Source organism: Carassius gibelio, chromosome A1 (genome assembly GCF_023724105.1).
Source record: "Carassius gibelio isolate Cgi1373 ecotype wild population from Czech Republic chromosome A1, carGib1.2-hapl.c, whole genome shotgun sequence".
Lineage (NCBI taxonomy): Eukaryota > Metazoa > Chordata > Actinopteri > Cypriniformes > Cyprinidae > Carassius > Carassius gibelio.
In genome coordinates this window covers 19,339,187-19,363,952 of record NC_068371.1, presented here as the reverse complement: position 1 = coordinate 19,363,952, position 24,766 = coordinate 19,339,187, and the positions used below count along the sequence as shown (strand labels likewise).

General features: G+C 38.6%; 1 protein-coding gene across 6 annotated transcripts in view; it reads right to left on the bottom strand.

The window, feature by feature from the left end:
• The window catches only part of LOC128015742 (mitogen-activated protein kinase kinase kinase kinase 4), a 395,708-nt gene that overhangs the window by 299,029 nt on the left and 71,913 nt on the right, over positions 1–24,766 (bottom strand). For all 6 annotated transcript variants that reach the window (XM_052599872.1, XM_052599965.1, XM_052600194.1 and 3 more), the window contains exons 3-7: positions 14,106–14,162; positions 11,495–11,620; positions 10,894–11,004; positions 10,601–10,691; positions 4,996–5,126 (exon numbers count right to left, since the gene is read on the bottom strand). In XM_052599872.1, coding sequence (XP_052455832.1) covers positions 4,996–5,126; positions 10,601–10,691; positions 10,894–11,004; positions 11,495–11,620; positions 14,106–14,162 — 516 coding nt within the window. The remainder of the gene's footprint in view (positions 1–4,995; positions 5,127–10,600; positions 10,692–10,893; positions 11,005–11,494; positions 11,621–14,105; positions 14,163–24,766) is intronic.

Sequence of the window (24,766 nt, the reverse complement as noted above, 5' to 3'; positions counted from 1 at the left end):
AATGTTTGCGTAAGTACTAACGTTAGATGTGTTGGGGAAGTAACACGTAACATTTTAATTACATTTTGCTAAAATGAACGAAATGACTCTGAAAAAATATTTGTTCATTTTGCTGAACACGACTTAAAAGTCCGAGTCGGTATAATCATACCATCACCGAACTTCCCATCACTAGTGTCTCGACTTCCCACACTTGATAAAGTAAAAGTCCAAGTCCGCGACAAGCGTTGTTTCTCTGACGACGTGACACTTCTTTGAATCGCGAACTTCAGTAGAGTCTATTGAGAGTGAGGAGTCACGTGCCGATTTGGGTTGATTTGGGAGGGGTCTGAGCTGGTCGGCCATCATGGTAGGACAGCCTATCGGTTGCCAGGGGCAATGCCTTCAGAACTTCACAGAGGCGTGACTAAACATTTCAGAGCTCTTTAATTTTTGTGCATGTATTATGTCTGCAAAACGGAGACGGATCTACGAATACGAGAACGAAAAGGAAGAAAGTAAGGCAATGCAAAAAGATAAGGCGAAAGAAAGGGGACCTTACAAGAACAAGCTCACACCAAGCGCAAAACTGTGGTATTTGGAGAAGCTCTCAGGCATCCAAAATATCAGCGGCACAGAGACCTGGACCATTTACCTCCATGCACATAGTGAATTATCTTGTTTACGATGTAGGTCACCTTGCATTCACGCTGTTAATGGCTTTAATCTAACCAGGACATTTACATCTTGCAATCATGCATTTAACTACCCTAGCTAACCCATAACTGGTTTGTCCACTTTGCAGCCCCCAACACTAAAACCTGGTACAATGTGTCATTGGGCTAGAATCAAATTATAACTAAACATACACAGCTTTAGCCTACATCAAAACATGTTGGAAACGTTTGTGTACATTGAACATCTAGTTACAATCTAGTGTTTACGAAACAGTCGCAGTTATTTAAGTTACTTTGTCATTTTGGTCAGTAAGTGTCTGCTAAATGCAATGTGTAATTACAACACGCTCAAATGCATGTGAATAAACTTACTTTAGCCAGTACAATGTTGTTTTCACCACCTGGAGGCTTGTAGTGTCCTGCACTCAGCCATAGCAGAAAGCCTCGTAACTCTCCAAAGACTTGTGGCTTTTAAACACCTTCATTGTGTAGTAACTTACACCAAAAACTAGATAATTCTCAATGTCCATATATGTGCATGGAGGTAAATGGTCCAGGTCTCTGTGCCATTCCGCTGCAGGGAGCTCCTATGGGTCGATATTTTGGATGCATGAGAGCTTCTCCAAATACCACTGTTTTGCGCTTGGTGTAACCTAAAAAAACTTTATTCCAATGTTCTAATGTGTTCCACATGTATAGTGTGAGGTACTGGAGCAGTTTTTAACGCAGCAGTAACTTCCATGCATGGTAAAACAGTGCAGAATTGCGAGAACCTCCTCTACTACAGAGTTAACAACACACGTAAACAACCATGTTTTGCTGCCAGTAGGGCTGGGCGATATGGCTTTAAAAAAAAAATCACAGATTTTTTCACACCAAACCCGATTTTCGATTTTAATCGATTTTTTTTTCTATTTAAAAACAAACTACAACAGACAACGAAATTGCTCAAAACAAATGTACTCTTTATTTTGTTCTGATTTTCGCTTAAGCAGTTTAATCTAAATTTCCCCTTTGTGTGACTTACAGTGACACAATGCACCTTCAAAATAAATTAAAATATAAATAAATAAAAAAATTTATTGTGTGTCCCTCTTTGATAAAACACTTTTGGTTAAATAAATGTAACAAAAATGACAAAATTAGATCTATTACAAAAATACATACTTGTCACAGTGGTATTCATAAAGTGCAAACAAAACACTGTTAACTGTAATGTTGTCTGTGTGCGGCTGTAAGGAAAGCGGGGGGAGGGCGAGCCCACTCTGAACTATGGAAGCCTAATGGGCCTTTCACACAGGACGCAGTATGCGCGGCGCTTGCCGCTGGGTTCAGCGTTGCCCTTCAGATACAACGCGATTTGCGCTGCGCTATGGCGTAGGCGGAGTTTTAACCCTTTCAGGCTCAAATTAAGTTTTAGTAACAAGTTTTTAGTACTCCAGATACATAAAATATGTATCTGGAGTAATAAGGTAGTTAGTTTTCAACTGTTGCAAATCAGGAACGCCTGCCTTGAGAGGGTTTAAAAACTTTTAGCGGGAGCTTTCATAGTCTGTTGTTCCTCCTTTCGGTCAGCAGCAAACATGTATCTGTCCCGTTGCAAACATGTATCAGTCCTGCTGATGAGAATTAATAGAGAAGCAAGGAAGAAGAGGCTGTGGGTACGACCTCAAGCTTGTATCGTACAGCTCAGGAAATTCTGACACACACAGTACTAGCCGTTCAGCCATTTTGATTTCCGTGCTTGTTTGGATCCCCCGATTCTATTGGTCGCGCTGGTAATCGTCACAGAGCGCAGCGGCAAAAGTTGAACTATTTTGAAGTTTGACCACGGCCACGCAAATGATGCACACCGCTGCGCTTGTGCTTTGGTCGACGCAGCAATAAAACGTCCTTGCGCGGTACAAGCCATTGAGATGAATGGGTTTCATAGGGCGTCATGTGTGTAAGGCCCATAAGGGGAGAGCCGGTGGTGGAAGTTAAAGAGAAAACCGATTTTCATTAAAAACAAAATCGCCCTTAATGTCAAATTCAGGTTAATCGATCAAATCGATTTATCGCCCAGCCCTAGCTGCTGGTGTCCAGCCAACATGGCAGAGACTGTGATATCGAGGGGAGGGGCTCTGTGCTATGACAACAACTCCTCACTCTCAATAGACTGATTGACCATAAAATGAACCAATAACAAGACATATTATAGGGGGGGCACCTGGGGTGGCCAATCGAATTTCAGGGGGGGGGGCGAACTTCCCTCTCGCCTTGGACGGCGCCTGTTTAGTTTATATGTGGCAAACTAAACACAAAGTGCAAAACACTGCGACTCAACATCACAGAAAACTCAGGATCTTCAGTCAGGCAGGTGAGTGATGGGATACTGTCAAGCCCCTTTCACACTGCACGTCGGACCCAGCAAATTGCCAGAACATTGCCGGGTCACCTTCCGTGTGAAAGCAAACATGTCCCGGGATTGATTCCAGCATTGAACCCAGGTCGGGGACCTAGTAACATTGCCGGGTTCAGTCCCAGAATGAGCGCTGTGTGAACAAAAGCCAGATCTAATGCAGTGTCGTAGTGATGCACACATTATCGCGCAACTCTTTTATTTTGAAGAAAGATCAACGTTCATGACAAAAAAATGTGCATACTATAATGAAGCAGAGATCAGTAAGTTACTCACTTTCTGCGCTGATGCCGAGATCGTTCGCCAGCTTCAGTGAAAATAAAACGTGCCTAGTTCAAATAAATATGGTTGTGAAAAAAATTCACCGTTGTCTGTTGATATATCGAAATCGTCTTCCACTGCGATTTCTTGTACTTCTTAATATGTTTAGATCTTCACAGTGAAAGGTAACACTTCCAAAATCTCTGTGTACACAATGAGTGATGTACATGTGTGAGAGATCACTTCCGGTGCTTTCCGGCACTTCTGCAGACTAAGCCAGAACGCGCGCACACGTCATACACCAGGAAGCGCGCGCCCTCAGATAACTTGGACGTGGTTATGTACAAGAGGTAAAAATGATATAAATACTAGGGTCGGGACTTTAACGCGTTAATTGAGATTAATTAATTACACAAAAAATAATGCGTTAACTAAGATTAATTACAGAAAAAAAATTCCCGCATTTTTAATAACGGATTTTTGCACCGCGGAACGTTTCTCACTGCATGAGTGTCGGCGGACCGATTATACTGGAGCACCAACTAGCGTTCGCATATCACGCAGCACATCGAGCCTCAAGTATCACCTCAATGCAAAACATATAGCAGCTAGCGTGGACTTTACACTTTATGTTGAACTATGTATTATTTTGTTGGTGCAACAGCTTATGTTGAACTCTTTATTGTTTTGGCCAAGGTTATTGAGAGTTGGACTTAGTATGTTGTGGCCTCTGAAGCAACAGAGAGATGTTTTCTTATAGTCAGTGTTTCCAAAGTTCTGAATGTAATTGACAGTATTGTGTTTTACTTAAAAAGCACTTTACAGAAGGTTCCAGCACCTATAAGCTTCCTGAATTTCTGAAATGTACTATTTCTAAATTGTTTCTAAATATGCTATAGCTACACTTCATGGCAAAAATTGCACTGGTCTGCTAGACTTGGTTGAACAAAAATAAACAATATTTTGTTGCTTAAGCTTATGTATTCAGTCATTATTCAATGGTATACTATAAATCCATGTGAAAAAAAATTACTTCTCACTTTTCTCAGATCAAATATTTATATGCGATTAAAATGCGATTAATTTCGATTAATTAATTACAAAGCCTCTAATTAATTAGATTAATTTTTAATCGAGTCCCGGCCCTAATAAATACTGTTCGTTTTCTCAAACAAACCGCTCGTTTCGTGTCTAAGGCCATCAATGTGTACTTCCGATGGGGAATTGTTTAATTTGGACTTCTCTGTGCATGCTCTTTGAGGTTGTGACCATAGACCTGCATTATATGACTGACAGACAAAGAACGGTTTGACCTAAAAATATCAAAATTGAAACTACTGCGGAAAGACACCTACATCTTGGATGCCCTTGAGGTAAGCTAAAACATACCAAAATTAAATTTTAAAAAGTGAACTATCCCTTTAAACAAATCTACGATTGCAGATCATTATTTGAGGATAGTGTTACATTTTATGGGGCTGATTGTAAGAAAGCCTATTATTCTCGACCTACCTCTATTTTGTTGTGGTCATGTTTATACTGTTCCTAGACCATTAAAAGTTCATATAAATGCAATACAGATAAAACAGTGATTAGAAAATTAAATGCATGTTAAATATACATACACAAAATTTAAAGATGTTTGTAAAAAAAAAAAAAAAAAAAACAGGCTCTTACTCTATAGTCATATGTCGCTTCTGGGTTCTCATCACAGGCAATGACCTCTGGTGCCATCCAATAAGGAGTGCCAATGAAAGTGTTTCTCCTGCCAACTGTCCTGTCCAACTGAGCGCTCACACCAAAGTCAACTGTAAAATAGGATTCAATTATGTGATTAAAGCAGAAATTAAATGGCAAGTAATATTATAGCTTTTAACAATTTTTCGATTACATACAACAGGCTTGTGATCAGGTATCAAAATCAGGAGACAAAAAAGAAGGAAAATCTGACCACGTCCCAAGCATTCATTATTTAAAAAATATATTTTAGAACAGACGTATCTTATATTGTAAAGGTACATATTGTCAGCATTTAATAACCATGCATTTAATAACCATGACAACAATAGGGCTGACTAATTTTGGAAAATAATCTAATTGTAATTTGATTTTCCAATATTGCAATTGCAATTTAATGTGCAATAATTTTTTAAGCTCTTTATGTTGTGTATTATTCAACAAAGACATGCTAAAAATAGTGTGACCAACACAATATTAGATAGATTAAACAGACATGTTATTTTCTATTAGGCCAGGCCTATGTTACGATGGAATTAGGTGATGCATGAATTGATATGAACGACATTTTTATTAAACTACAATCACAGTAGTATATTGACTGCTTTGTTAAACTTCCAATCTTGAAAGCATGTAATCATTACATGCCGGTGGGGAAAATTTCCTACTGGTTAATCAACGTGTGACAATACCAGTAATACCGGTATCATCGTGGGGGAGGGGGGGTATCATCTTTTCCTTGCTTCCTTTCTTTAGAATAGCTTTTAAAAAACATGCGCATTATACTTTCACTTTTGAATTAGCAGCAATTGGTAATTCCGCATTAATTGCATGAATGAAAAAAAAAAACACCTTACTGATATTAAACACAGATTTTAATAACATAACGTTAAAAATACCACCATGCAAAGGCTGAAAAAAATGAAATATATATATATATATAAAACAAATAAATAATTAAATAAATAAACACTTTAATTTGCCATTTATTAACAGTGCTTACAGAGGGTTTTTTTTTTTTCTTTCGGGCTGCGGCTCGACGTCGGCTTCCCGCTCATTTTGTTCTCCCTCTTCTTTCACGGGGTGCATTGACTGCGCTTTCCTACCGAGGCTGACCGTTTCTTTCTCGGTCATCTTCGGTTTCTTCAACATTCGGGTCGTAGTCATCCCGGTAGTGCGGATCCATGAATGTTGCATAAGCTGACGGCTTGCTTCTGGCAGAGCTTCATATTTCATGTCTAAAATAAAGATGATGCCGGCTTTAAGGTTGGCTGTTAGTTGTCCATCCTTATCCGATGGGGCCAATGAGAATTGGACTTTTAAACAGAAGGTTGTAGGTTCGAGTCTCAGTGCCGGTAGGAGCGGTATTTGGAGGAAGTCAGGGAACTACACTAACTTTTTCCACTGGTGGCACTTGCGCTACTAACTTTTTCAGTTACTGGCGCAAAACATGATTTGGTCGCACAAATTATTTATAGTAAACTATTATGGATAATAATGAACAATAATGAAACTGTATTGCATACAGATGTGCTTTTTATTTTACTTGCCAACTTTTAAACCACATGGCTTCTTGTTCTATTTCTTACAGTACACACAGTGCATTGTTTGAAATTGTGTAATTTGTACTGTATGTTCAATCTATTTATTTGTGCCATTTATACAATGTTTACTTTTTTTAAGTTTGTTTTTGTTAATTTAAAATAGCACTGTATTCAATGTAAAATAAAATACATAGTCAAACCAAAATGTATTCAGACACTTTCAACATTTCTCACATTATCACAGTTTATTTGCTGTAGTTTAGAAATTGGTAATAAAATATGACAAGAACTTCAGACAACTGTCAGTATGACAATATTTACACAACTATCAATACTTTGTTGAACATTTACCAAGCAAGCAATGCTTAATTTGGTTCAGTCTGTGGTGTGAAACGGTTGCATTAGCAATTAAAGAAAGAAACACTTGAGCAAAACATGGTCAGGTCCCTAATTATTATTATTTTTTAAATCAATTTCACTGGTAACCTACAGTATGAAGAACTTTTGGGTATAATATTTCACAGATCACTATTTTGCCATACTTACATAAATGAACTAGTGGCCTGCACCCACTAGTAAAACAATTCTATCTGTTTTTTGGATTGACTTGGATAAATTCTTGTTAAAACTACAAAGTAATTCAGTCAAGAGCAGTGAGTGATTTACTTCCATTTTGATACATTAAAGACACTGACAGCAGAGCTAGAAAATGAGGCGCAGTCACTTTAAGAGACAATGCATCTATTATAATGATACACATCCGATTTCTTTCTCAACTCTCTCTCTCTCTCTCTCTATATATATATATATATATATATATATATATATATATATATATATATATATATATAAGCTAAGTGTTTTCATTTTATTTTCATTTCGATTCATTCTTGGTTTAAAAAAATCTTCAGGTTCCATATGCAGAGTGAAATGGGAACGGTCCAGCATTTAGCAATAATTAGTATTAACTCTGTTATTATTCTTGATTTTTCAAACTACCAGCATTTTTGAATTATGCCTTATGTTTGAACAAAAATTAAGTATTATTTGTTTCAGCTGTTTGATCGCTGGTGCCTCGCGCACATATTCACTGGAAACAGCAGTCGTTCACCAGAAATTCGCCGTGAGCACTTTGACATATTGTTAATTATGATTTTTTTTTTCATCAAGTGGAACTTAGTCATTTTCCAAAACCGCTAAGCAAATATATAGAGTTTCAGTACATACCACATAGAGACGCCTTTGCTGATGCTGCTCTTGTTAAATTTCAGCCTCTGGATCTGTGTCACAGCTTCCAAACGCTCTCAACGCAAAATCCTACTGGCGCCTGTGATTCTTTAGCTCCACCCACACGTCACACCTCTAGGCTCTCGTGTTTTTCCAGGAAAAATCGGTACAGACTATCTTTCTCTTATAAATATAATAAAAATAAAGACTTTTTGGAGTTATGAAGGATGCAGTACTACTCTATAGGTACTCAAGATTAACAGGATATTGAGTGAAAACGAGCATTTCACCCCCCCCCCTAAAGGATTTGTTGTAAAATATTTTCTAATAGCCTATTTATTTCCTCTCACAAACTTTGATTTATTTTTTAGCGTGTTTAAAAAAAAAAAAAACATGCAGCAAACGAAAATAAGTGATTGATCCGTTAAAATGAAACTTATACACGACTCATATATTTTTTTCCTCTGACAAACGTAATTAATTTTTTTGCGTGTTTAAAAAATAAAAAATAAAGAAAACATTCAGCAAATGAAAAAAGGTGATTAATCCGTTAAAATGTGTTACTGTTGGTTAACAGTAATTATAATAATTTTACTTCAGAAAACAGCCTGGGGCTAATCTAGGTTATCCATGTTTTTTTTTTTTTTTTTTATTGCACCTGAAAATGACCTCCCGCAAAGCTCAGCTGTGGACGATTTAAACATGTTTGATATAAAGCAGTGGTTCTCAACCCGCCGCCCGTCACAAATTCAAATGCGGCCCGCACCACATGCTAAAAAAAAAAAAAAAAACTATCAGTTTGTAAAATTTTATTGTTTACATCAATTTAAAAAAAAAATATGCTACTAATGATATATATTCCTATATCCTAATGTTTTTATGTGATTTTTTTCTTCTTCATATATTATTTTCAGACATGAGCACTGACATAAGCATTTAACGAACACATACAAGCGCGCACTTTGGCAGAATTCAATTCAAATAGTCATCAACAGCCATTAGGTAAATTGCCTTTAAAGGGGGGGGTGAAATGCTCGTTTTCACTCAATATCCTGTTAATCTTGAGTACCTATAGAGTAGTATTGCATCCTTCATAACTCCAAAAAGTCTTTAGTTTTATTATATTCATAAGAGAAAGATAGTCTGTACCGATTTTTCCCGGAAAAAACACAACCGGCTGGAGGCGTGACGTGTGGGCGGAGCTAAAGAATCACGAGCACCATTAGGCTTTTGCGTTGAGTGCGTTTGGAAGCTGTGACATTACCGTGAGGAAAAAAACATCCAAAACAAACCATGACTAACAGTCAGATTCAGCCATTTATTTATGATCCAGAATCAGATCCCGAGGCTGAAACTGAACGAGAGCAGCAGCAGCAACGACTCGCTCCGAGCGGGGCTCGAACCCGGGTCTCCGGCATGAGAGGCGGACGCACTAACAAGGAGGCAGAGATATTTTAAGCAGTTTTATTCACCGCCTGCGGTTCCAACACACGATCGTGACCCTTTTTCGTTGGGATTGCATCATCCTTAAGAAATAAACGATACGCAAATTCGCCGTCAAACTGGGCCTTGTCTGTAAAACAAGCATCTATCGAAATGCAGGGAACAAACACAAACACTTGCACAACTCCGTTGATGCTCTGTAAAAATAAACTCCATCCACTGGTCCCTTAATGCTGTTTTTTTTTTTGGTAATCTGTGCAGGGTTGTCTTGCCCTGGCAACCAAAAATACACTTCTTTTGTGACATTTCGCGACGCTCTCGTTCTGATCAGTGAATGTCTGTGGTGCTCTCAGTGCTCTGCTATACTGGTGCGTGCGCTCTTCCGGCAGAAGTGCCCTTAGGACCCATATAAGGAAATTCTGCTCCATCTAACGTCACACAGAGCCATACTCGAAAAAAAACTTTCCGAAACTTGTGACAAACCGGAAGTAGTATTTTTGGAACAGAAATACTCCTTCAAACGTACAACTTAATTTTTGAAACTTTGTCCACGTTTAGCATGGGAATCCAACTCTTTAACAGTGTAAAAAACTCAGTATGCATGAAATAGCATTTCACCCCCCCTTTAAAGCCCCTTTCACACTGCAATTCCGGCAAATACACAGGTAAAGTGTTCCGGCAATTGTTCCCAGGTTACTAGATTTTGCACTTTCACACTGCCAATGATTACCCAGGATATGTGCGTGCTTTCACACACAACCTGTAAAGGTCCCGTAATGACACGTGACTTCAGGGCGTGATGTGTAATGTACGAGTTGAAAACGTTAGGCACATTATACTTTCACTGAAGCAAGCGAACGATCTCTGTGTCAGTGCGGAAAGTGAGGAACTAACTGATCATTACAGTTTGCACATTTTATTTATTTTTTTTGCGAACGTTGATCTTCCTTCATAACAGCCGGTAAAAGAGTTGCGCGATAACGTGCATCATCACTATGACACGGCATTAGATCTGCCTTTTGTTCACACATGGCTCATCCCGAGATTGAACCCAGCAATGTTACTAGGTCCCCAACCCGGGTTCGATGCCGGAATTAATCCCGGGACATGTTTGCTTTCACACAGAAGGCAACCCAGAAATGTTCCGGCAATTTTCCGGGTCCAACGTGCAGTGTGAAAGGGGATTAATTGAGAACTCTAATTTACTGATTTTTATTTTTTTTTTTATATACAATTTCTACAATTATACCAGTTATACCATGTAAAGTAAATGTAATGCAAGTAAAAAGTATTTCATTTATTTTAGGAAAATAAAAGACAATGTGACTCACCCAGTTTCACCTCTGCATTCTCTGTTAACAGCACATTCTGACCCTTGATGTCACGATGGATGACATGGTGGACATGCAAATGGGCCAGACCCTGAAAAGAAAAAATAACCCTACATTAAACCTGAAATGTAAAAGTTATGGAAATCACTCAGATTTACACCCTTGAGGACAAACTTTGAATAAGAGAATTCAGTCAACATAAATATGAAATAAATTCAAGAGACTGGAGATATTTCTATAAAAATAAAAGTCCTGAGAAAGAGTGTAAATGGAGAGCTTTTGCAGTCACTCACTCTCAGAATCTCTCTGGAGATGTATGCAATCCAGTCTTCTTTCAAACTGTTGCCTTTGGTGTTCTTAACAAGGTCTGTTATAGAGCCAGCACCACAAAACTCCATGACCAACTGCATAGACAAAGAAACATACAGAAAAATCAAAGGGGGCAAAACAACTCTCAAAACGTTATAATGCTTATGTTGCATTTAAACATATTATTATTATTATCATCTCACATGCTGATGCTTCTATACAAATTTAAGCATCCTTATAGGAAAATGAGCCTGCCATCTCCCAACATAAAAACATTGGTGAATCATGGGTGTTGGCTCTTTTTATCCAGATTGGCTAATAGTATTTCAATATCATCCTATAAACTGCAGCAAACTCCTAGCAAACCACACAGCTATCTGTCTGAAAGAATGCATGGCCTTAAACCCTTCAATCTTCAAGCTTTTAAAACTGCTTCAACTTTCTGGTCAGGCTTTTCTGTCCTGACTCCTGACAAATTTTTTTTTTTTTATCTAGTTGCTTTTTCAGTGCTACAGTACATCAAGGAAAAGCACTTTATTTAGACCATGAGGCAGTGAAAAACATGATCAATGTTTAGATACCCACCCATAGCTGGTCATCATGTCCAGGAGGACTCTTATTGATAAAAGCACCATAGTATGTGGCAATGTTTCTGTGGTGGGAGTATTTCTTCAGCATGTTAATCTCAAGTTTAATCTCCTCTTCCTCGTCCTAAACCAAACACATCAACAGAAAGACACATACAAATTTGATGAACCATAAAACATCAAAGAGAGTTGCTGCTAATTCTTTTCAGACATGCAGTCAAAGGAGGCAAACACTTTTTTTGATTCATGTACAATTCAGGGGTACCGAAGACTCACTTCTGCTATGCTTGCTGCAATTTTTTATGCATGATATGACAAAGAACACAGCACAACTATGATTCGTTGCACCACTACTATAGTATCATTTGAAAACATTGCAGTTGCGTTTTAAAATAAAACAACGAGCACCATGAAACCATTTAAAGAGACACATTCAGCGGTATCCTTGACGGGAAACATTCAACAAAGTAACATGATCTCCAACGTATGGCGTGCTCTCTTCATTTTATCAAATGATCATAATCACATCTATTCATTTTACAGTCCTGCTACTAGCATTTTATTAAGACTTAAACCCTTTAATTCGGGTGAGAAAGCTTTTTTTCCAAGTGGCTTTTGCACATAATAATAATACCGCTGCAGATTGATGCATTTTGCAGCATTAAGGTAATTAAATGAACATTAATTTAAACGACGATCGATCATGGAAATTATCGAATATTGACATCCCTAAATACAAATGAGTTGGATGGAAAACTGGTCATTGTCTGCATCAAACCATACTTCCGAACAAATGTCATTCACCGTTCTGGGCAGCTCCAGGACAGCTGTCTCTCCGAGCACGGTGCTGTCTGTGAGTGGGTCAGAGTAACGTCAGAGACAGTTTACTTTGGTAACGTCACGCTGCAGTGTTTGTTAGAGCTGCCAACTTCTCCACCCCATTTAGAGTGAAATTCTCTGACTACCTTTATCTCCCAGGACTGTTGTTGAATCTTCCAAAAATTTTGGCAGTAGCAGCACTTTCCACCGCACCAATAACACGGGGCTACCCGCCGACGTGCCTGACTTTAAATTGCCGCTCCTAAACACGGATATCAGCCGATGCTGATATATAAAAAAAAAAAAAAATCACAAATATCTAATAGATACCCAAAATTTCTACTTAAGTAAGGTAACAAAGTATTTGTACTTTGTTACATGACACCTCTGGTATTAAGGGTGGAAGAGAGTGCTGTTCATTCACCCAAGCTTACTGAACACATAGGGCCTAGCTTACTGAAAAAAAGTTCTTCTTTCAGATGAAAATAACAACAACTTGATGTCTAGCATTCAATAAAAAAAGGTCACCCAAAATACTTGTTTAGAGCAATTGAAAGAATACAGTAAGCAATGTAAACTTGAGGGCTTTAAGCTAATACAGAGAGTGCTTTTCCAAAAAAAGAAATAAATAAAAATTAACAGTGGGAGCCAGCAGCCTATCATGGAGAAAAAAAAAATCTCTGAATGCTCCACGTGAAACTTTGGCGTTCCGCCCTTTTTCTATCGTGTCTAATGATGTTGGTTAATATGCACGAGGAAGAGAGAGAGAGAGAGAGAGAGAGAGAGCAAGACAGCGCTCGTGTAGTTTGAAGACTGTGAGTGCGCGAGCGCGCGTGAAACTTTGGTGTTTCGCCCTTTTTCTATCGTGTTTAATGATTTTGATTAATATGCACAAGGGAGAGAGAGCAAGAAGCGCTCGTGTTGTTTGAAAACTGTGACTGCGCGTGCAGCCGGGGCTCTCTCTCGTTCACGCGTTGTCAGGCGCAGCAGTCATTCTATTCTACATCACTCACCGATCAAATAAGGCTTTGACAGCCGCCAAAATAAAAAAAAGATCAATGTAGAAAAACCCCTGGATTGGTTATATAACGTTGATCCGGCCATCGCGTATATTCAGCGCACATAAGGTAAACGTTTTGCAAACGTTTTTTAGAGAAATAAAAACAGGTAGACGAATCGAAGCGCATATTTTGTGTCAATGTATTTTTTGCGTCGATGTCATCGATGACCTCGACGCGTTGTCCCAGCCCTATTTGAACGATTAATTGCCACTTTGAACAATTGCGTAATTGTGGCATCCAAAATTGTATTTGCGAAAATAAATGTGATTAATTGTGCAGCCCTATTGCTGGGTGTACCAAATGAATGAATTTTTTCAAGTGAAGTAAAATATGCTTAGGGAAAATTGAACACTGAACATGGACCCTGGCAATTGAAATGCAGCTCAGTTCATGGATCTCTCCATGATATCAGTATATGGATCTCTCCATGATAATTTGAAACAGTTGTGTTACAGAGAGACATATGACATATGGATAGTAGGAGTGCCAGGACCAAGATTAGATGGAGGTTATATTGGCTTGGGAAGAGGTATATAATTTTGGCTACAAACTGCATGGTTCCCAGTGGATCTATTCCTGTATCTTTCAGATCAGTAGAGCCTGTCTTTGTGTTAATCTAGACCCAGTTTCCTACACCCAGACTTTGATACCAACCACTTTCAGAGTTGCAAAAATCAGTAACATAGGGCAATATAATGAAATTTTAATAAATATAGTGTGCTTTTTTACCTCTGTGACATCCATGACTTTGATTGCTGCCAGCTGTCCTGTTTTGACATGTCGACCCTGTGGATGAAAACAAATAATTAGTCAGCAGCCTATTTTTTTTTCAATAACAGTGATATGACTTAAAAACATTTCCGATATTTCGATACATTACCAGTGTATTGATTTGATCCCATTCATTGATTTATTTGTGACGTTTGACTTTTGTTGAATAAACATGATCACTGCACACTTCAAAATCATAACGGCACGTTTGTTTTTTATGAATGTATCTCTGAAGGGATTAGACTGTCTTCAGAAAAAGTTTTGATAGCATTTTCATTTTATCTGATAAAGAAGCATTTAGGAATATTGTTATTTTTTTCTGCAGCAACTTTTCATACTCTTTATACTGGCTAAAGCACATTTGTTTCAATCTATAAGAATCATCAGCCTACAGTAGCAGTCAAAGCTTTTTGTACAGTAAGATTAACTAGGGGTTCAAGCACACAGTGCTGAAAACCTATTGTAATTGTAAGGATTTTTTAAATTATTATTATTTTTCTCTGCTAAAACTGATCGTGCAGACCAAACCGTAAGGCCTAGAGAGCTGAAACTTGGCCGGAAGGTAGAGCTCCCCGAGGGGACATTCTGACAAAGTCTCAGCCCAATCGGTCAAACGGGGGCGCTACAGCGCAAGAAACAATTTTCAGACATTTTTGGCCATAGATCGTAAACCGCTGGATGTAGACTCAAAAACTATGCATCGTTGTTGTCCTTGGGTTAGTACGAACAAAATTGCTCTGCGACTTTTTTTACTCTACGACGCACCGTTTTTCTGTAAAATTGGCCTAACTCTCAAACCTACTTTTGCGAACTAGTCCTAGGATTTTCAACCAATCGGAACCAAACCACTGCAGAAATATTCCCTGGACACTCAATATCAATAATTATCAAAAAAAAGTTAAAATTTCGATTACGTGAAACAGTACACCAAACAGCATCTATGCTAATGTTAGCCAAATGTTATTTTAATTATAACTCTTGAATGGAATGAGATATCTTCACCAAACTTGGTACACATATGTATGAGCTTAATCTTTGGTCAAATTAAAAAAAATTGCGCACCTCTGGCACTTGGGGGCGCTATAAGATAGAAAAAACATATAAATGGCTATAACTAGGCAACCGTTGGCTCGATCGACTTGACAATTGGTATGCAGTGTCTTTGTCTGAAGGGGCACAAATATCTATGAGGACATTTGCATATCTAAAAAAACATGGCCGCCATTGGCCAAACAATTTTAAGCACCTATTTAATTGAAGTTGATCGGAATGAAACTCGCTGGGTACGTTCGACTCATGAACCTTAAAGTCTATAAGAATTTTGAAAGAAATCGGCCACTAGTTGGTGCTAACGAGTTTTATCACGTGGTGTTTCACATATCAACACTATATGCATATCATTTGACAGATCTCATAATGCACAACTTTGCCTCAAGAACCATTGCTGTCAATCAAGTTCAATTGTTATTCACAAATATGTTAAAAAGCTACTTTTGCAACCTAGTCCTAGGTTTTTTGCCCGATCGGAACCAAACCACTGCAGTAATATTCAGTGGACTCTCTAGATCAATGTAAAAAATGTAAATTTGTCTTTCATTTACCTTTGACCGGGTAATTTAGAAAAGGGGTGTGGCCAAAATACCCAAAAGCCTATAAAACCTAGACGAAAACTGGAAACTTTACAAAACTTAGTGAAAACATGTGACAGGTTACTCTGAACAAGGACGCAAAGTTTCATGGACATCGGACCATAGATAGCACTATAACAGCAGAAAAGGTCTCAAAAACACAATTTATATGGTAAATGGCCTCAAATTGTTTGAAAATGCTCATATATTCACGCAAACACTAGATCTTCATATCATATGATAGATCTCATTCTGAACAACTTTGCCTCTAGGACCAATGTTGTTAATAAAGCTGTTAATTAAATATTCAAGATAATTTTAAAAAAGTTACTTTTGCAAACTATTACAAGGGTTTTAGCTGAAAATCAAAACCACTTAAGGCTGGTTCACACGGCAGGATAATTAGGCCGATTTTAGCCCCGATTCACCCCTTCCGACAATCTTAGGATGCTCCGATTATCGTAAAATAATCTGATCAAATATTCCTGCCATGTGTGGTGTTTTAAGATTGCTCTCCTCTGCTCGGAAGAACGTCGGGACCGCTCCGATCTCAAATCGGGGATATCCAACATGTTGGATTTATTTGGCCCGATTTCTTCTCGTGTGTGGTGTCCCCCGAGGACAAACAATCACGGAGCCTGTGGACTGTGGTGTTTAGCCAAACGGACAGTGAGGTGACGAGGCGGTGAGGAAGTACCGGGAAACAAAATCAAAACAGCCGGCGTATATAATATAACAAATATAACAAATACAAATAAAGTCGATGGGCATAACTATATCCACAACTGCAGTCCACCAGAGTACATGGAAACGAATATATGAACGTTTATTTCAACGGTTATTAATCTGTGTAGTACGTAACAACATTTCTATGAGATAAAACAACAACTTTCTTCCATATCATGATGTAGCAAGTATAGTCCATGCTCGCGTTGTCTCCACCTCTTTGACCATCGCCTTTTCTTGTTTTTCTTATGTTTTTCTTCCGTTAAAAACAAAGCACAAACTATGGCCACTGCATCCTCTTCGTCCGCCATGATTGTTTACTCTGAAGTCACGTTTGATCTCGAGGGATTTTGCGAGATTTCCCGTCTTACCTGGGAATGCTCAGGAGACAAATCGGTTCGTGTGTGATGCGTTGATATTGCCTAGAGAGCTGAAATTTAGACAGATCGTAGAGCTCATTTTGGGGAGAACAATCGGCCAATGGGGGCGCTACAGCGGAAAAAAAATTTCTTTAGACATTATTGGCCGAAGGTTGTAAACCGTTAGCCGCAGACTCAAAAACCACAAAAAACTGCTTTGTAAGTAATTACAAGATTTATCTAAATTTCTTAGCAAATCCAAAACTCAGAACAACTTCATGGTGTAACAGAAACTATGGACTCTTGGATCTTGCATTTTAGATATGGTTGTTGCTTTATGCTTAAGGACGATTAAGGAAAACAGTCTGACACTGTGGTATAATGAACACACTCACACCCTAAAGAGAGCAGCCTGGAAAATGGAGCACAGCTGGAGGAAAACAAAACTAGAGGTATTTCGTATTGCTTGGTGGGAAAGTACCCTATTCTACAGAATAGCTTTAAAAACTGCTTGATCTGACTAATTCTCTTTTCTTTTAGAAGAAAACAAACATAACACAAGGTATTTATTTATTCAATACAGTGGCTAAAGGAACAAAACATTTTAATGACTTTATGAACTAATTTACTTCCAAGATCAATACTATTAAGAGATAAAAATGTAACCATGCAGCCATCAGCTACAGTATTGCATCATAGAGTGCACTACAGACCCCCTGAGGAACAGTTCCACTCATTCTTAGGACAGGAAGAATTGTTTAAACTTAATAATTATCTAAACCAACAGCATGTATGTTAGACCCTAATCCATCTATGCTTCTGAAAGAGGTGCTTCCAAAAGTCATAGATTCTCTTCTGACTATTATTAATTTGTAACTGTCCCCAAAACCTTCAAACTGGCTAAGCCTCTCATATTAAAAAAAAAAAACTACACCCAAAGAACTAGGAAATTACAGACCAATCTGGAATCTTCCTTTTCTGTCAAAAATACTAGAAAAGGTAGTATCCTCACAATTATACCCCCCCCCCCAGTGCTTTAAGTGGGCCGGTACTCAGTACCGCCACTTCCAAATATAGCTCTTGAGCGTACCATCACCTCTCCGTTCGCCCAGAACGTGCTTTTGTACACTCATTTGGACATCTGTTTTAATAGAGGATTTAATCTTTTACCTGCACTGCCGATTTAATGCAAGCTTCCTAATTCATCCCACCGAGAGCAGAAAGTACATTACCCAATTATCCATTCACCCTCAAATTATACAAGAGAATAGCGCATGTGTCGCTTTCCCCACTGTTAAGTGTCAACAACTCAACGTGGCCGGAGAAAGTGTGTGAAACTCACTGACTGACGCCTCACCAAGTCTATATGCTATTAACTGCAGGTCAGACTCAAGCTAATGAAGTAATGCAGCTCTTTCATGTAGGGTGACCAGACGTCCCGAAAAATTTGGGACAGCCCCGAGATCTAAACTGTTGTCCCGACTCCCGAATCTGGCCCTAATTGTCCCGAAAATTATAATAAAGCAAAATACTGAGTATTTATTGTCTGATAAATATTAAAAACTGTCCGCGGAGGTTGAGTCGTCCTGCAGCCAGCCCCCGCTGGCTGCTCATTGGCTGCAGCATCTTTTTTCTAAATTCTAAAAAAATACCGTAGGCGGCTAGGCACAAATTTAGAAATTAATTTATCTAATTAATCTATAGCCTATGCACAAAGACAATATGGTATTTTTGTCCCCTTTTTGTTTTAAAGCTTGATGAAGAGAGCGCAAGTTGCTTCAGCTGCAAGGAGGACAGTGATGCACGCGTACAGGAGTGATTGACAGTTCGCGGCACTGTTTACAAAAAATACTCCGCTACACAATTATTTCGTTATTTTCGTTTAAGCTTATTAATGTTAAGTGTTACAGAAAGGTCTGATTTACGCACTGTTACAACAGTCATTGTTTTTTTTTTTTTTTTGTTTTTTTTTTTTACAATGACATTTGAGTTCATGATTTTAATGTTGCTGTTTCTTGTTCCAGACTAAAGAGTAATGACAGACGGTTGATCTTTGAATAAAAATGTGTTTTGTTAAGGTTTGAAATTCATTATCTTTTATTATAGGCTACGAAGTCTAATATCATAAGCCCCCCATCCAGTCACCCAAGACCAAAGACCCCCCCAGTTTGGTTGCTCCATATTGATGTCCCATGTTGGATTGCTCCAGGAACATTTTCCCCCCAGACCTGTTTCTATCTGTGTTTCCACCGCGGTCTAAAGTACTGGGAAGATTGCAGTTACATCCATGAGATTATGTAAATTCAATTAAATGTCATGTCACAGGGTTTCAGAGGTCAGTATCAAATGAGTTTGAAATTATTATTTGCAGCACAAATAAGTATTTTTAGATTTTTTTTTTTTCATTCCTGAAACTGTCTGAAAAGGATAAAGCCTAAGAGATGCTTAAGCTGTAATGAAAACAGCACAATTAGCAACAACAACAAAAAAATAATTTAAAATACAGGTTTTTTTTTTTTGGTGATTAAAGAGATGTTTAAATCTCTCTCTCTCTCTCTCTCTGGCTGTCTGCCACTCAATTCATGCCCATCCCCCACTCACACTCACACACTCAGTCAGTCAGCACACATACATTCCTCAAACAGAGGGACAGAGTGAGTTGAGATGTCTGACAGTTTTTTAATTTTCTTTTAATCATACTATGCATATTTCCTCAAAACGACAAAACCGTTCAAGCTAACCAAAATCCATTCATAATTTAAGTTCCTCAGCGTTTTTTCAACATGTAGACAAAGTTTGGTGTGTCAAGTGTACTTCTCCTCTAAGCAGTATGCATTAATTCACAGCTGAATTTTCCCAAAAATCCATATTCAAGTCAAAATAGCCAACTTCCTGTTGGTCGTAGCTGATGACTGTAAATTAGAAAGTTGTCCGTCTTGATAAGACCAATATATGTACTGTATTTGGTGTCTGTAGCTAAAACTAACCCCCCCACTTTTTACAAAAGGTGGCGCTATAGAGTGCCTCCTTCACGCTCTTTTAAAAGCTTTTGCCATTGTCTAGCTGTCTCTAATACTGATATGTGTTCTGAATTTCGTGAAATTCTAAGTATGTTATATACCTCAAAATCACCTGAAAAGTTTTCCAGTTTGACATGTTGCCACGGCAACAATATTTTTAGATATCGATATCCCCCCAGCAGATTTATATAGGCTGTGTTTTAACATTATTCTGATGAAGTTTGAAGCAAATCGAGTAAAAATAAGATGCTGAATTCAAAGCATTTTGAAAATGACACACTTCCTGCTGCCAGTTGGTGGCGCTATAACTTTGACTCCTAATAGTCACATATATGTGATCGACATCATAAAAAGAATAATCTGATGAAGTTTGATTAAAATCAGGAAATGTATGTGGATGGTATTAGACACTTCCTGTTTCTCATTTCTCGCCATAATTTCAACACCTCGCCACGAGCAAACCGTTCGAGATATCAAAAATCCCCTGGCAATTTTTCATCCCCAATGTCTGGAGATCATGTTGACCGAGTTTGGTGGCAATCGGCAAAAAAACCTATGACAAGTATTTCAAATTCCAGAGCATGCGCTTTTTACATAACTCTAAATAGCTGACTTCCTGTTGGGCGGAGCCTATGACATGCAATACGAAAGTTGTTCGGCACGATGAGATCTATATGTGTACTGAGTTTCATATGAATATGTGCAAGTATGTGTGAGCTATGCATCAACATTTCTGACTGTGATCCAGGGGGCGCCGTAGAGCCCCTGTGCCACGCCCGGGTCCCAGCCTCTGCAGGTTCCTAAAGGCCACATATTCCAAAGTGTGCGCAATTTTTCAAGAGTTTTTGAGTATGTTAAGGACCCCAAAAGCCCCCACAACTTTGACGAAAAATATGAATACTAAACCCTAAATAACCAACTTCCTGTTGGGTGGAGCCTATGACATGCAGTACGAAAGTTGTTTGGTTTGATGAGATCTACATGTGTACCGAGTTTCGTGTGTCTACGTGCATGTATGTATGATATATGGCCCTCAGTATTCCAGGGGGCGCTGTAGAGCCCCTGTGCCATGCCCGTGTATCAGTCTCTGCCCAGCCGTAATGGCAGCAGGTTCCAAGGTATGTGCCAATTTTCAAGAGTTTTCGAACATGTTAAGGACCCCAAAAGCCCCCGTAACGTTGGAAAAAAATAATAATAAACATAGCTGCAAGCAGCAATGGCGGGCTCAAGCCACCAATGCCATCGCCACCCCGGTGGCATCAGGTAAACTGTGCCCAGTGGGCACATGCATTCACATTATCCCTCTGGCAGTAAGGTTTTAAAGGATATGACAGTTAAAGGGTTAATCCGAATCATCTAGACTTTAAAATCACATTCACAGAACAATATATATATATATATATATATATAACTTGAGTAACACTTTACAATAAGATTTCATTCATAAACATTATGTTAACATGAACAATATTTATATAGCATTCATTCATGTTGTGGGATTACAAATTTAGAAAATGTTAAATCTAGGATCCAATATAATAGTAGACTTTTTGGGGTAATAAAGTTGAGATCCAAGAAAGTCTAATCAGGAGAATCAAGTGTCTGAGACATTAACCTTTTGTCTTTGTGTTCTTCCTTGAAGCTCAAGGCACAGCTGTGCCTTTTGTCTCTATGATAATGTGAAGGTATCCGTGATACTGTCAGGCACCTCTGTATTTAAATGACACTGTTATGCTGATAAGATCAAGGCTGGGAAGATGCCAGTGTCTGGTATCTTCCTGATTGCATTTGCATGCTTTGTTAAAATTGTCTCCACCTCTACTGTATGGATCCCTCCCACTTGAATGTATATAATCTACAATGTCTTAAGGAAAATTTAGACCTCTTGATGACTACAGTGCCACGCAGAGCGTTCTCAATAAAGAATGCTGCTGAAGATTACCCAAGAGTCTCCTGGTCTTCGTTTCTGAGTTCCCAACAGTTTTTGGTGCCGTGACCCGGATAGAGCTTCTCACCTGAATCCAGATTGAAACTGCAACCTCAACAAAGATCAGACTTCATTCCAGACTGAATCTTTTGTACAACCAATGGTTGGTGAGTGTACCTCTATCCAAAAGAACCTTTAAGACCAGAACAAATGTTACCCTCTGCGCCGTCAGAGAAGAGTTAACAGACAGCTGTAGGGTTTGGTTAACTAAGTGACCCTCTAAAAAGGATACTTTAGAGATGAAAATAATCCTCTGTTTAGCCAGGGAAGATTAGCATCACATGCTAATATTGTGCTACCCTCTGTGTCTGACAGGGAAGTTTAGCATTAAGTGCTAATAGTTTGTGTTAGAAGTGTCCTTTTGTGTCAGAAAGACATTACAAAATGTTGAGAAGAAATCCTAATCCGATTCCAACAACTAAGAAAGGTGGACTAGCTACTCCTTCATGGACAGACAGTGAGTTCAAATCATTGTTAGGACAGCACATGGACTCAATAGTGACAGAGTCAGTCAGATTGGATTTGATAAAGAAATTTTGTATTGATCCAGAAAAAGTATGGTCAATTGAAGAATGTAAAAAGGTACTAGGATCATGTATTCGCAAAAACAATGCGAAAGGCATTATCTGCTGCCACAGAGAATTTGGTTTAGCACTAGCTACGCAACATTCTCAGCGTACCTCAGAACTAGAGGAACAGATCAAAGAGCTCAGAGCCAGAGTATCCTCTTTGACTAAGAAACTGAATCGCAACAAAGCTGCAGCAAAAACTGATGTGGAAGAAGTTAGTCAGACTGATAACAATTATCCTGATTTACAAGCTTTCTTTGAAACAGATGTAGCCATCCAGTCAGTAACTGATGTAACTGTAGATTCAGTAAAGGTATGTGGTGCGAGGAGAAGATCTCAGAGAATTGAGGAAACTGAAAGTGTTCCTACCAACTCTTCTGTTGTCCAAGTACAAACAGTTGCCAAAGGGCTAAGACCTAAAGATATAGAGAGACTATCCCAGAGCTTACCCTCTGTACGCACAAACTTTACTGAATTCAGAAGAGCATTGATCAGCAAAATGCGTCTCTATGACATGTCGTTAACAGAAGTCACACAGCTGATGTCACAAATACTTACTGAATCTGAATTCAACAGTTTTGAGTCTGCTGTTACTTCTGAACTACAACATGCCTGTAAAGATGAATTGAGAGAGGGAGTTCTGAGAGAGTTAAAGAATATTGTTGGACCAAAAGTGGATTGGTCAAAGGTCACTAATTGTGTACAGAAGGAGGCTGAAACTGTGAGTGAATACACTGAAAGATTTTGTCAGTCAGCAGTAACTTACAGTGGAATAATTGATGATAATGAAAGTGTGTTAGAGGACAAGGGACCATTAGTTCGCATCTGGTCAGATGGCCTTGTAGCTGAGTACAGAAAAGCTTTACCATTCTTAGATCTAACTTGGTCTAACAAAACTCTCCGAAGTAATCTAGACAGTTTAGCTGCTTGGGAAAGAAACTCTGATGTCAAAGCCAGAGTAAAGATTGCAGCAGCATCTTTTCAGGTCAAAACAGAGAACCGACTGAAACATAGAAGTCCTAAGAAGGAGGGCAGTTGTCATTTTTGTGGTAAAACTGGACACTGGATGAAAGAGTGTAGAAAAAGCAAGAAGACATTAAGAGAAATGAACAGCTTTACTCAGCTCCTACTCAGTCTACTTACCACACTGAATCTGCCCCTCCCCACGTCACCTAACTGTTGGAGCAGCTTGCTCAGGTGTTAACTGTAAGGGCTGTGAGTGCTTAACTTCCCCAGTAATGTACAACAAAGATGAAACATCCTTTGTAAAAACGTTGACTGTCACTTCCTTTCATTGAGAGAACGTTAAGTACACTCACAGCCTTCAAAGCTATACTAAAGCACACTCCAGTCACTCCAATTCTTTTTGGGTTATGATGTCTTGTTATGACTGATATTTCATTAGAGGATTGAGATGTCACCCAGTTAAGTTCACACAACAGCTACAGGGACAGACTACACACAGACCAGTGAGGAGCCCAGGGAAGAACCGAAGTGCAACAGGCCTCGGGGGCCAACCCTGTGGTGAAGACTTCCTCATAGGTTTCCCCTATCCGTAGTTTTATCCCCACCTCACTGGTCCATAGGTGTCAAATTACTTAAAACTAGTTTGAGAAAAACACTATACAATCACCAGACTTAAAACCACTATACGATCAACAGAAGTCTAAAAATGTCTATGCATGAATACTGCTGGTCTGCTGTTTCTTTGTTTTCTTGTGTTGCAGGTATGCACGCATGAGAAGTCATTTCCATATGTGACACCCTGGTATGAAGCATCACTTCAGACATCCATGAACAAGCTTCATGAGGACAAAGAGTCATCTGAGTGAATCAATATGGGAAATGGACAACAGAAAACAGACTTCACAGCTATTCGGACGCCATGGACTTCAAGACTTCCACTCCTATGCTACATGATTTTTTCTGTGTAATCATGTAGTTTTTACAACGTGTTACCATCCATGCCATATGTGTCAACCGTTATGGTTCTAAAAATACACCTAAGTAAATCTAGTATAAGACACAGAATAAGTTAGACGTGCCTGTAACCTTTTCAAGTTACATGACTGAAGATGGGGCTTATGTTAACAAACATAGGCCATAGAATGGATTTATGAAAGTTTAAATTTGTATTATGTGAGAGTTATTAGAACTCTCAACGGGAGGACTGTGGGATTACAAATTTAGAAAATGTTAAATCTAGGATCCAATATAATAGTAGACTTTTTGGGGTAATAAAGTTGAGATCCAAGAAAGTCTAATCAGGAGAATCAAGTGTCTGAGACATTAACCTTTTGTCTTTGTGTTCTTCCTTGAAGCTCAAGGCA